The 14,932-nt window shown below is 26.9% G+C and overlaps 2 protein-coding genes across 2 annotated transcripts in view; one reads left to right on the forward strand and one right to left on the reverse strand.

The window, feature by feature from the left end:
- LOC113367185 overlaps positions 1 to 14,932 on the forward strand; it is a 103,502-nt gene that overhangs the window by 61,847 nt on the left and 26,723 nt on the right. The window lies entirely within an intron of this gene.
- On the reverse strand, positions 9,898 to 12,897 carry LOC113367763 (platelet-activating factor acetylhydrolase IB subunit beta homolog). Its single transcript, XM_026609343.1, has 4 exons — positions 12,832 to 12,897; positions 10,305 to 10,631; positions 10,134 to 10,238; positions 9,898 to 10,062 (listed from the first exon to the last, which is right to left on the reverse strand). The coding sequence occupies exons 1-4, from the start codon at positions 12,895 to 12,897 to the stop codon at positions 9,898 to 9,900; spliced, it is 663 nt and encodes a 220-aa protein (XP_026465128.1).

Below are 14,932 nucleotides of genomic sequence, written 5' to 3' on the forward strand. Positions count from 1 at the left end.
AAACCAACTAGCTCCGGACGATACATAAATTACCACTCATACCACCCTCTTAAAGAAAATAGCGACAATAATAATTTAACAGACCACGCCATATTACTATCTGACAAAACTTCTGGGACACGAACATTGACCTGGTTATAAACACACTGAAAAACAACTCATATCCTACGAACATAATCAACTCTGTCATAAATAACAGACGCAGTTACATTCTTAACAAACAAAAAGACCTCACAGACCATAAAAACCGTTTAGACTTAGAATCATATACTGGTGTCATTTGCCTACCGTACGTAAAAGATTTATATTTCTCGTGGAAAAAACTATTTCAACAATGTGGCATTCTGTTGGTATGTAATTGTGATGCAACCCTTAGTTCAATTTTTACACAAATGAAATCTAAGTTCAATTTTGACCGCCTCAGGATTTTAGTATATCAAATTAATTGCTCTAATTGCGAACTCTTTTATATTGGAGAAACTAGCCAAAACCTGAGTAAACGCCTTAATCAACACAAAAATAATTCAAAAAATCCCAAACAATTTAAAACAATGTTAACTGAGCATATTAAAAATTTAAATCGCAATATCGATTTTTTTAACCCTAAAATTTTACATTTTGAAGAGAATACAATTAAAAGAAGATTCGCTGAGGGGTTGTTTTTACAATTACATAACGACAGAGTCATAAATAAACGCAATGACAATACGGCCCTTATCGAAACGAACACGTGGTTTCTTAATAGCGTGTCAAAATTCCTTAAAAAATAACAAAATCCCATCGCCTTTTAAATTTTCCAAAAAATATCAACACATGCTAAAAACTACTTTGAGAAAGTTGTGACATTTCTATCCTAAACTCCGAAGAGTAAATACATAGTTTCGACAACTTGTCAAGTTATCATGATTATTAGTGTGTTTTACCATTTGTGATGTTTGTGTTAAAAAATACATATCTTATCAATGTGCACATACTCATACCATGGATTAATAATGGTTTCATATGCTATATTAGGATACAAAATTGTAAGTGTTTTATTACTATTATTATTATTATTGTTTTTCCATGAAATTTCCTTTCATATAATTTATTTAGTTCCAATTTTTATAGTTAACTTGATTACCACTGAATGATGGCTAAGATGCTAGCCGAAACGTATGGATTTTAAATAAATAAAATTTTTTAAAAAAACTCATACTATTTTTATTGATGTTACGCCCGAATATTAAACTCAAATTAAACATATATATCAACATCAAATTCAAGAATATTCAAAAATATATATATATATATATATATACAAGATGACACGACAGACGTTGTCCTGTACCCACATCTACGTTTTTTTCAATATCCTATACTAATATTTATACCGTTCAGTTAAAAATAATCATTATTGTTTTTCGAATTACTATTTACACCAATGTATGAGTGATGTTAAATGTAGAACTGCTTCAAATAAAATGATTATTCTCAATTCCCACAGTTAACACTTTAATTATCTATTTAACAATTATTAAAAAATGTTCAATAAAATTGTATATCAAAAATTATACACTGCGATTTATAGAACAAATTTATTTCCAATAGCTCAATTTATTTTATTGCATTTAAGGGTTATATAGTATTTTTAGTCATACCTGTAGATGTAGATGTATTAATGAATGATTTTTTGTTTATTCACAGCTAAAACATTGATTTTCCAAATTTATCACCATGTATTTATTGTCATAGCATAGATACACGTGTTGAAAATTGAAATCTTTTAAAAGGTATAACAAATTCAGAAAGAATTAATATACAGCATTCGCGGTATAGGTATAATATCACCTTGGATTTTTCTACCCAAAATAATTGCTTCAAAAATGTTGCCTATAATTTTTATAATTACGTACCATATTTTAACTGGCTTTTAGTAATTTGCGATCTAAATTAATTTTTTTTTCACTAATAATTCAATATACATTTTTACTTAAGTTTATATTTGAAGTGAATTAATTTGTCAAATCCTGTTCACATGTGCTCTATTCAATCCACGATCAAAATATAACTGTTTTAATTCTGATTTTATCAGAACTTGTAATACACTATTTTAAAGGTAATTAAATTAGCTACAATTTTCTCTATCATAAATTTTACCAAAGCAATAATTAGTAAGAAAAAGGTCTTGAATTTTCATCTATATACCTTTATACGTATCTTTTATTCTTTCAGAGATATCATAATAAGAAATTGGTTGTTTTTTATAAATACTTTTTTTTTCATGAAATCATGAGCTTTTTGGAAATCGGTTGCACTAAAGTTATGGTATTTTCTAGAATCCATCAAGATCTAGTAAACCTAGTTAATTCTAGAGGGAATACGATTATTTTTAATTTTGGTGGAAATGGCACTCATAAACTATTTGATTTAAATAAAAAAAAAACATTGTATTCGTCCTTTATCTGCATGATAGCTCACTCATTTTACACGTAGAAATAGTCATTTTAAAGCTTATTTTGAGTACTATAAAACCCCATTTTCATATCTAGCTTAATATTGTTCCTAGAACACTTTATGAAACACCGATTTATTAAGATTTTAATTGATATAATTTTGTTCAATACATGATTTTTGTTAAAATTTTCAGTAGCTAGTATCTTGAAAAGTAATTTCTTTTCTGAAAAACATTATTAAACATTCTTCTCTTCTAATTAGTTATTTTATCGATATCCGATGTTATTTTGAAAGAGATACAATTGCCTCACTGAAAAGGGACGTCATCTCCTTGGGAAGTGGCAAATGATTCTAAATTATTTTTACTTTTAAACTTGAGAGTAAGATGAACCTAATTCCAAAATTCCATGCAAATTGGAGCACATTAAAAATATTCAGACCCAAAACTCTCCATTGACTTGAGTAAATATTTCTTATCCAATAACAAACATATGAATTTTTGACACAATGAAACTTCTAGATAATTTTTTGAAAAAGTAAATTATTTTTGTATTGTGATTTAGTAAAGTATGGTAAAATACGACTGCATTTAAAAGTTAAAAAATAATAATCTGTCAAAGTGAATTATAGGCTAAGTTTGATGTGCGATCACTGACAGACGCATGCGCAGACTGCACCACCTGTCAGATGTTGACGTAAATCTTATATTATTTTAATTTTTGGCACATCTAAGCTGCTTTTTGGCAATAATAATGTAGACATTACATTTTCCTTATTTATAATCATGAATTTATTATATTTTAATATTGCCTTAGTCTATAAGTGAATAGAAATGTTTAGCAAATGACAGTCTTCATTTGTTTTTAATGTCAAATTATGCCTTAAATATTTTCAATGGCAAACAATGATAAGCGTTTTTTTGTAATTTTTTCCATTTATTTCTACAATCTAACTATATTTCTATGAATCAAAAAATTCTAGAAAATTTCCCGAACAAACTTTAGGTAGATTCATGAAAATCCGCATTATAGTTTAGGAGGATTAACCATTCATACATAGTTACAGAAGAATTTAATATATAAGATATCTAATTATTTCCTACAAGTTTATTAACTATTTTCGGCTCGTCGATAATATCGCGATCGAATTATCCTTACAATATGGAGATAATCCAGTTTCCGATACGAAGCCGCTAACTTTTTCCTTCCTTTATATCCTTGGACACTAATTGGGGAAAAAAATCCCCCAAGGACATACGTGTGTGTGTGTGTGCTTGAGGGCAAAAACAACCCTTTCCCCAAACTGCTTGCTTGCTCTATTTACTATATAAAGATTATAGTTGGTTTCTGCATTAAATAAATGAAACGATGGAAATCCGTTACGTAAATAATGGATTGGAGGAAAATATTAGATATATATATATATATATATATATATATATATATATATATACTAGATGACCCGACAGACGTTGTCCTGTACCCATGTCTACAATTTTTTTAATATAATATACTAATATTTACCGTTTACCTAAAAATAATAATTATTGTTTTTTAAATTACTCTTCGCGCCAAAATTCATATACATTTATAATACGAGCGATATTAAATGTAGAACACTATATTGAATATTGAAGTATTTTAAACAGTATAACATAACCATAACCATGATAACATAACACTGGTACTTCATGTTGGATTAAATTGATTGAATTTTTTATTATTTAAGCATCTTTTTATTATTGCATCTTAAATTTCTCCTAATCGATATCGTAAGTGCCGAATTGTATGCATTCATCTTTACTTTCCCATTTGTTGTTATAAAGTGAAATTTTTACGAATTCTAAAAATATTGTGGAAATATTAGTAAAAGGTGCAAAGAAATTATATATTGAAAAAAAAACAATATTAAAAATTTAATGTCCGAATCTTGTGTTGGCGCCCCCTAAGGCGTGCGCTCGTATTTTTCGCATGCATCGCATTAAAGGTAGGACCGGCCTTGATTAATACTTAATTTCATATTTTAAGTGAATTAATTTCTCATATCATGTTTATATGTGTATCATTGAATCTGCCATACATATACTGTATTTTATATTATTTTAATTTCTGGCACATCTCAGCTGCTTTTCGGCTATAATAATGTAGGCATTTCATTTTTCTTATTCATAATCATAAATTTATTATACATAATCTAATATTGTCTAGGTTCATGAGTAAATTGAAATTTTTGGCAGATGTTAGTTTTCATTTATTTTCAATGCAAACAATGACATGTCGTTTTTTGCATTTTTCTTCATTTATTTCTACAATGTTGCACATACATCCCAGTACTTTATAATCACATACATCCTAGAAAATTTCCTTAACAAACTTCAGAAAGATTTATCAAAATCCGAATAATCGTTTAGAAGGAGTATACAGTGAGTGCTTGTAATGTAATATGAACTTTATATGATAGCAATAAAGCTCAAATTGATTCTACGTTTTAGTTAGAAAACGTTTGTTTGAGAAAAAGAAAAGGGCTGTTTTTAGAGTTTTCCCGGCAATTATTCGATTTTTCCTCGCTGTAAGAACCATCCTCGGACTTTAACAAACATTTAAAAAAAATAATTGGCCAAATCGGTCCAGACGTTGTTGAGTTATGCGCTTACCAACACATTTTGCGAAACATTTTTATATATAAGAAGATAATATACCCTATATGTCCCAAAGTGTTTTTGCATTTGACAATTTTGTATGCCAGTAAGTAATCGGCATTATTGTAAATAGTTCAAGTGATTTATAGAATTTTATTGTTTTTGGTATTTGCTGCCACAGCATATGTAAGTCCTGCAATAAAATTTCAGCATTCTTGTACAAATGGTACGACCTTGAGATTTTTATTAATCAGACCAAATTTTTTATGTTACTGTAAATTATGTATCCTAGGAACTAATCGTCTTATGTTTGCATTAGAAATTGTTAGAACATCTAAAAAAAATTCTAACTATATATTTTTTTTTTTCTGTTCCTCCTCCAATAAATCTCAGTAGTACATACATGTCCTATTTTGTATTCCAAGAAGCAGTCGTCCTTGGGTTATGTTCTTGCAAATAGCTCAAAAAGATATAAAAATTTATTTTTTAGTTTTTAGTATTTATCATAGTATATATACCGGCATGTCTCGCAGTAAATTTCTAGATATTTTTATTAATCAGATCAATCTTTTTTGCTACTGTAAATTTTGTATTCCAAGTAATAATCGCCTTACGTTCGCATTAGAAATTGTTAGTACTTCTAAAAAAATATTTTATAGATTTTCTATTTAATTAATTCTATATATTTTTTTAATTTCTGTTCCTCCTCCAACAAATCTCAGAAGATACTTCCTTATTGCATAATAATAAGCTTACATCTTCGAAGTTCGAGTCTTCTGGGAGGCTTTTAATATTAACAGAGAAAGTGGCAGTTCTGTAAGAGGCTTTACTACCATTTCAAATATAATATACATGCGACATTTTAATAAACCCCAATTTAATACTATTAGGTTATCTTCTTCAGGTATTGAAAAAATATTTAACATTAATAATGAAATAATTTCAATTGTCCACGATCTATTTAATATTCATATTTATATTTCAGTTGATTATAAATGCTATAAATATCTTTCGAACAGTATTTTCAAAATGAACTATTTTCAGGACATAACGAGCTATTGTAATAAATAATGTGTGTGCTATTGTAATAAATAATTAGAATTATATAAATAATGGAATTACAGATATAGTAAATCAAAACTGATGTATATGTTTTTATAATTTTAAATAGGCGATAACGTATAAAAATATCATTCTATTTTTAATGAAAAAATTAACTGCAAATTGTTCAAATTTATTTTTAATATGTTAATTTTAATTATTCAATTTTTACAGAGGAAAAGGTATAAGTAGAAATTCTGCAAATTTAAAAAAACTTTATATATTGCTCACTCAGTTTTAAAGAAATAATACAATTGTACTCTGAAAAACATTTTTTTTTGTATAAAATGCTTGAACAAAATATAACTACAAACTTTCAATTTTTTATATTTTTTCATTTGATTTCTAAATTATATTCAAAATTGCATTTTTTTAAACTACCCAGTGTGAAAATCAGGATTTATTTTTTTTATCATAAATATCATTATTGATATTAAATATTAAAGATGTCCAGTTATATATATATATATATATATCATCTTACATCTTAATTATTAAGTTCAACAAGTTTTTTAATTACAAATCATAATAATAGAATTTATGCACTACGGGGCGTAATGGACAAAGTTTCCAATGAGTTTTCTTTTACAAAATTCTTTTTTTTTTGAAACTAGTAATGAATAACTTTGAATTATTATGACTAAATGTTAATATATATTCTTGGAAAATGTTAGCAGTCAAAAATTTTAAAAATAGTATGTAATTATTAAAAGATATTTATTATCTGTTGTTGAAGCGATTAAATTTCTTTTAGAAAAAAATATTTGTCGATCAAAAGTGAAACGTGTCAAGTGAAAAGTCCGTTTTATGTTAAACTAATTTGTTCAAATAACATTATAAAAAAATATTTATTTATATATGTTATTCCTGGTGGCTTGTATAGTAGGTCTCAATTTAAAAAAGCTATAAGTATTTTTTTCGTAAATAGTTTAGTACTACTGAATAGTATGAAAATATACAATTGTTTGAACAAAACAAGGAAATGAAATAAAATATTGAAAGTTATTGAAGGGATGAACACGAACCTAAATGTATTATATTTTAGTTATTGAAGGCAAAACATAACACATAAAAAGTGTGTATTAAAAATAATATTGTAAATAACAAATCCATTAAAACAGGATCATCAGTAATTTCTTAATATACATATTATATTTACATTTTTTCTTCAACATTTTTTCTATCAACATTTTTCTTAGATTTTTTTTCTCTAAATTTATTATTTTATAAACATAACGCAATACTTTTTAGTATTGAATAGTATTTATTTTTGGCGAATTGTGTGCTTGTTTTTTAAAGAAAATATGTTATAAATATAAGTATACGTATAAATATATATATATATATATATATATATATAATATGTTAGAAGAATTTTTATAAAGCATAATGTCTTGGGGACGTTTTTGTTGAAACATCTGCTGTACAAATTATGTGCGTTCATTAATCTAGCAAATATTATATACATATATATATATATATATATATATATATGTATATATATAAGAAAATATATTATTTAATAACAGAAAAGAATATGAGCATAAAGCAAAAAAATCTTGGAGAGATTTTGTTAAGACATGCTCTTAGCGCAAAGACATTTGCAGACTAAGCTAAATCTTTATTAAATTAAATCCTACATATTATATATATATATATATATATATAATATATATATATTATATATATATATATATTCCAGTTAGATACTAAAATTTACGTATATTTTTAATTAATAGAACAAAGTAATTGAAATTAAAAGTCATGTATAGAATTATTCTAGCGTTATTAATATTGTACTTTTAATTTATCACTTGAACTGATCTATAGTTTCCCTTCATTTCACACAAAAAATGTCTAAATATCACTGCAAAATTTGCAAAATTTCAACACTAAGATATAGAGAGTAATTTTTTAACACAATAAAAACCAACCGAGTCGTTCAAGCACTTTCGTGACATCTAATTGATGAAAATGAAATGTGTCAAATTTATTTATGATATTATAATATAAAATTTAGTTTCCCGCTAATGACCGGCAGAATTGTAGACAAAACGTATGTATCTGAAATGAACATTATAAAAAAATGTAATATTTTTTTATTAAAGTTGAGTGCGCTTATTGGACCTTCAGAATCATGATTATATACATATCTATATATAGATATAGTATTTATTTGTGTGTGTTTATATGTTTTTGTGTATAATATCTTGGACAGATAATGAAACAACGCCCCAAAATCGTAAAGAGAAGCGAAATTTGTTATTTTGTATGATTCGCGCGCGCATAATATATATAATATAATATCGCACGCTCTATAAAATTCTATATCTTTTCATTACGACCGAGGACCATGATGTTATTATACATAAAACGAAGCTATATATATATATATATATATATATATATATATATAAACCTCGTGTCACAATGTGGGTTCGCGATGGACGCCCAAACTACTGTACCGATTTTAAACTTTATTAGTTCATCGTGGGAATATATATCTGACTTAGGTTATAGGAAATTTAAAAAAAAAAAAAAATATTAATATTTTATTTTTATAAATTTCAATAAATTTTAACAGATATTTACTAAAAAACAAAACAATAAAATGACAAATGCCAATATTTATGGAAAATTCGAGAAAAAAAGATTTATGATTTTTGAAAAAAAAAATTGACAGTTCAAAAAATATAATTCAAAAACATATACATATATAGATATATCCAACATTTATATCCGAATTAGATGAAATGCTATATTCAAAATCACTGTTTATAGTTTAAATCTAATTAAAAATCAATGTTTGTAATTTTGACATTAAAAAAATGTGAAATGACATTTGTCAATATTTATGAAAATTATTAGATATATATATATAATAGATTTATAATTTATATTCATTTGATTTGCTTACCAAATTAGTTCGGATACCAAAACTTGCTCAAAACATTACAGATAGATCACAATGAAAAAGCGGCATATTAAATTTAACATTAATCATAAACAAAATTTTGATAGTTCAAATTGAACTTTTAACAACTTCAATAAGAAACAAACACGTTAATTATTCCAAGTTATTTTATAAGCAAAATTGCCAATCAAATTATAGATACAAAACATTAATTAAAAATAAATTATATTAATTATTATATTATATTAAATTTCGACCAAGAAGGAAATTTGATGCATATTGGATATATGAAATTGACATTCACTTTTTTAAATTAAATGCAATGTATATGCATTTTGGCGTGAAGAGTAATTTAAAAAACAATAGTTATTATTTTTGCATAAAAGGTAAATCGTAGTATAGGATATTAAAAAATTGTAGGCGTGGGAACAGGACAATGTCTGTCGGGTCATCTAGTATATATATGTATGTTGAAAGTTATACCATAAAGAAACAAAAGCATTTTATTGATGCATCTAATTATTAAAATAAAATAAAAGTACATTTTTTTCTAAACGTTTTTAAAACTAAAAAAATAAATAAATTAGGCTATATAATGCTTTTTTCATACCTTACTTACTACTTTCTTCATTATCTTACTTATTATCTTAAAAGAGAGTAATAATTGAATTATGTAATCTTCTAAGTTTTTCTCAACACGTTCTATAATAATTATCATTTAGTTAATTAACAAAAGTAATAAACAAAGAACTGAATTAAAATTTTATGTACACAAAAGTCGAATGCAAAGAGCCATTTACAAAATGCGTTACGATAAAAGTTCGACGATTTTATCCAAAATCGGACTGAAACATAAAAAATATCCAGCATCCGTCAAATGTACGAAGTCGTACATTAAGTTTTGGGAAATTCGTCCATTTCGAACCACATCTTTGTCTATCTCCACCACATGCACTCTTTCAGGCTTCATAACCTTTATGGCAAAATATACGATAATAATAATTTCAAGTATCTAACGAGTATTAAATTAAATTTACCATTTACCTTCAGCATTGCAAATTCTTCGTCCCTCAATTTTCGAATTAATTCGCTAACTTGTTTCAAAATGCGACGTTTTGCATTGTCGTACTTTCCACGAGGCAAAAGCGTCTAAAAATAATAAAATAATAGAAAAAACACATATTTATAAAAATTATTTATTCTCTTTCTACTTACTGGTAAAATAACATCAACATCAGGAACAGCTTCATGTATACAATTAACACACTCCAAAATTCCTTGAAACATCACACCAGCATCTACACCATTATTGTTGGTTCCAGCCAACAAAACCACAATTTGGAAATTCCCTTCGTCCAGGGCACCATTTTTAATCCTGTACAAAACATTCTCGATTTTATCACCACCGATGCCCAGATTTAGACAATTCAGCTTTTCGAATTTTGGCCACATCTCCGATTTCGACAAATTGGAGATGGTCGAGTCTCCTAGAAGGACGACTCTGCAAGTCGTGCGTTTGCAGAGACATCTGTGGTTACTGTGCTGGAAAAGATAAAGGAATAGTAAAAATGAAAAAAATAACTAGTCGTTTATGACTATTGCTAGTATTTAATATGAATTTTTTTTTGTTGTAACCTTGATCAGTGTCCACAATGCACCGCTATCAATAACATTAAATATAGGAGGGCAATATGTGCTCCTTCTATTTCTCGTTTGTTAATATAATAGTTAGTATTATTTTACACAAATTTAGTGTTCAATCAATTTTACATCATAATTAATTTTTTCTGTTGTTTTTCCTGGTTTGTTATATATAATTTCCTCCTTTTTTTATATATTTATATTTATCATCAACTTTGTATTTATGTAATATATTTTTTAGATTACTGAATGATGACACACACATCAAGTGTCGGAACTTTTAATGGAATAAATAATTTTGTTATTTAATCTTTTTTTAAATTCGACAATCGGGCTGCAAAAATATTACAAATATGAATTTTCTTGTAAGGAGATTAACTATTTTTTAATTTTAACAATTTTAATATTAAATTTATAATTGCAAACATTTTTAACTTCCCGTAGGGTATCTGAACATTTTGGCATACTTCAGAAAAAATGGATGTGTGTGTGTGTGTGTATGTATGTATGGATACAATTTTTCGCCCACGTTTTCGGGCGTACGGATCAACCGATTTGAATGGTTCAAAAAACATTCGATTCCTATCGATAGGGAAAAGAGCTGATTAGTTTTTGGCAAAGGCGGTTCCAGCCGTTTCGAAGATACGGAGCTAAATGTTAAAAAATGGCAGTTTTCGAGTGAACTAAGCGTCCGATTTAAATGATTCAAAGAACTTTCTGCTTGTCTTAACAAAATAATTGCTTTTGGAAAAAATGTTTGTTTCTAATTTTTTTTTCAAAAATATTTTTGTAATTTGCATTAGTTAACCAAAAACTTATATTTTAAAAAAATTTAAAAAATTGTGAAACAAAATATTTCCTTCATCAAAATACCTAAAAATTTGTAAAAGAAAAAAATTTATATTGTAAAAATACTTAACAATAATAATAAAAATGATAATGATAATAAATAATAATAATAATAATAATATAATAATAATAATAATAATAATAATAATAATAATAATATAAGACACTTAAATTTGGTAAAATTTATAAAATAACCTAAAATTTGTTAAATAAAATAATTATATTGTAAAAGTATTGTAAAGCTTATTAAAATATTTATTAAATTTTTAAAAAATACTTGCAACAAACAAACTAGTTATATTTAAAAATAATTAAAATTAACTAAATATAAATTAGTTTATATTAAATAAATTAAATAATAAATAAATAAGTAATAAAATAGCTAATAATTAATTAAATTAGTATTAAACCTATAAAATATTGACTTAAGCCTTATTATAATATTATTATACCGACGGCTGGTAAAATAAATAAATAAATAAAATTAAATAAAAAAATCACCCAGGCTAAGCACAGTCTAAGCACCACTCTCGTGCAAATGTTTTCGCAAGTGCGTTTAGACTGTTCATGTACACTGGAGCACTTTTTCAATTTTGTGAAAACTATTGAAAAATGTGAAAATGCCGCTAAGCTAAGCACAGTATAAGTGAAAATGTCGCACAGAATTATTTGCAAATGCGTTTAGACTGTGACTATACAGGTGCACTTTTTCAATTTTGTGTAAATTAGGCAACTATTTTTTTTTGAAATTGAATTCGAAATGAAATGACGAACGATTGTTAATGTTCTGGAGATAAATTGATTTATTTATAATTTACATTTGATTTGCTCAGATATGATAACAAGATAGCAAAAATAATAAAAGATACAGTACTTGTAATAATATATTTGAAAACGTTTAAAATTTCTCGAATATATCATTACGGTACGGGAAGTTCCAGCAATTTGCCTTAAGGCACGATGCCATACACCACTAGTTTTATTTTTTCACCACTCAAAATTTAATTGCCTACAATTTGTTAAAATACGATTTTGAACTATTTTTTATAATTTCTGCGAAATTTAGCAAGTATGTACTAACTCCAAGTGTATCTCAAGCAAATGTAAAAGTGCAACTTGCCAATAGGATTTTCCTGATTATCATTTATCATGTGACATATCGTTGAAACGAGCTCAAATAGCAGAACACGAATCCACTATTTGTTTTCATTAAAAATTTATTATATTTATAATAAATATTTTTTTATCTCACCGTTTCCAGCCATTGTGAGCCACGTGGCGTGGGCGTCGTGCATTCGTTCAAAAGACCCTGCTCCATCCTAAATGACACATGTCACACATGATGACGTGACACTTGACATCTGTCAGAAATATTACTACGATTTTCGCTTTTAGTAGATTTTTGTGGCCGGGGTGGGAATTTGGAAAGAAACTGAAAGGAAATGTAAGGGATGAAGTTTACTTTTAGATTTGGAAAACAACACAAACGATACGTATGTGTGTGTGTGTTTACTTACAGTTATGATTGTATTACATAACTTCAAAATTGATGATCTGGGAATGTCAAATTTTCGATGATTTTTTAATAATTCTAAATTGTTCTATCAATTTTATTCTAATTTTTCCAAGTGTTTTGCATTTGCATTTTTTCGGATATTCTTCAAGTACTCCTTGACAAATTTTTAACTCATGCTTACGTATTTAACTCTTTAGTATTTCGAAAAATATTCGAGAACATACAATAAAAAAATCTATACGTCAATATTTTATTTTTTACGAAATAAACAATTTCTGTTACTATAGAAACAGGTCCAGGAACGACTATTATTTGTCAGTTACCATTTTTTTAAATTAGCTAATTTAATTGAACATTTTTGAAATAAAACGTTTTTAGGCGCGACTAGGGTGTAAATCCGTACAAATGCAACGGAAGTGCGTTACGGCAGATAAGATAAGATAAGAGTCGAGTGCCAATGATTCGTCATTTGCTCTCGATGATATCATTTCTATACGGGTCGATTGTGATTAGTCGTCGTGTATGTGAATAGAGATCTGTCGTTGTATGCGTACCGATATCAATAAGAACATACATCCTAGTACAAATCTTGATTCAATGAAAAATGTTTGAATCAGAAGAATATTTTACCCTGTTCCCTGAAAATAATAAAATAAATTAAACATTTGTGTCGTGTACTAAACGTAAGTTTATTGATTAGAATTTATTTCTATGTTATTCATAGCTTCTATAAATCTTTGAAGTTATTAAAATGGAAAATAGTTTTTAGGCAAGGCAGATATTGCAGCTGTTCAAAGAATGAGATTATATCTCCAGGGAAAAATTAAAAAAAAATACCACCAGTCAATGAATGTATGTTTATTTTAATTACATGAAGTTCTTCAAACACAATTATTACATGATGAGTGAAGTTGCGAAAACAATATTTGTTAACTTCCCGCAGGGCAAGTTATAGTAATCGCAAAAAAATCGAAAATGAAAATTTTTATATATCTTTACGTTTCAAAACCTTCTGAACATTTTGGCATACCTCAGAAAAAATGGATGTATGTGTGTGTGTGTATGTATGTACGGATACAAAATTTTGTCGACGATTTCGGGAACACGGATGAAGCGATTTGAATAATTCAAAAAATATTCGATTCGTATTGATAAGGAGACGTGCTGAGTAGTTTTTGGCGAAGGCAGACCTAGCCGTTCCGAAGATACGGGGCAAAAAGTGCCAAAAACGGTAACTCAGTTTTTAAGAGAACGGATTTTACGATTTGAATCATTCAAAAACATTTTATTTGTATTAACTGAGTGAAGAACTGTTCAAATTTTTGGAAAGACACGTGCAACGACTTCGGAGATATGGAGGAAAAAGTAAAAAAATGAGCCATTTAGCGGTCAAAAATAAACATTAGGCATATGCACATCAAATAATTAGATATTTTATGGAGATTTTAACAATAAGTATGAATTTTGTTTACAATCCTATGGGTTCCGTACCAATGTTTACGCGTTAGACGGCGACGTGGCGCTTATGCGCTTTGATATTTCGTCTTTATGCAGTTAAAGTAGTACGATTGCTTTGAAACAAAGTTCAGAATTTCCAAAATATTTCAAAATAAATGATTTAGGATAGAATGATTTTAAGATGATTTAATATGGTTCGAAATTCTATTAAAAGTTTCAAATCATTGATCAACTTTTATTGATTATTATTGATTATTTTTAATTACTCGAATTTTGAATTGCGGTACGGGAAGTTCCAGCAATTAGCCTTAAGGCACGAGGGCTTAATTGCCTCAAGACAGAATTTCACTTACAGCTAGTTTAGGTTTTTAGATTAACA

This window comes from Ctenocephalides felis, unplaced genomic scaffold, assembly GCF_003426905.1.
Source record: "Ctenocephalides felis isolate EL2017-DRISC unplaced genomic scaffold, ASM342690v1 CF-g0.4_SCAFFOLD_01170, whole genome shotgun sequence".
NCBI lineage: Eukaryota > Metazoa > Arthropoda > Insecta > Siphonaptera > Pulicidae > Ctenocephalides > Ctenocephalides felis.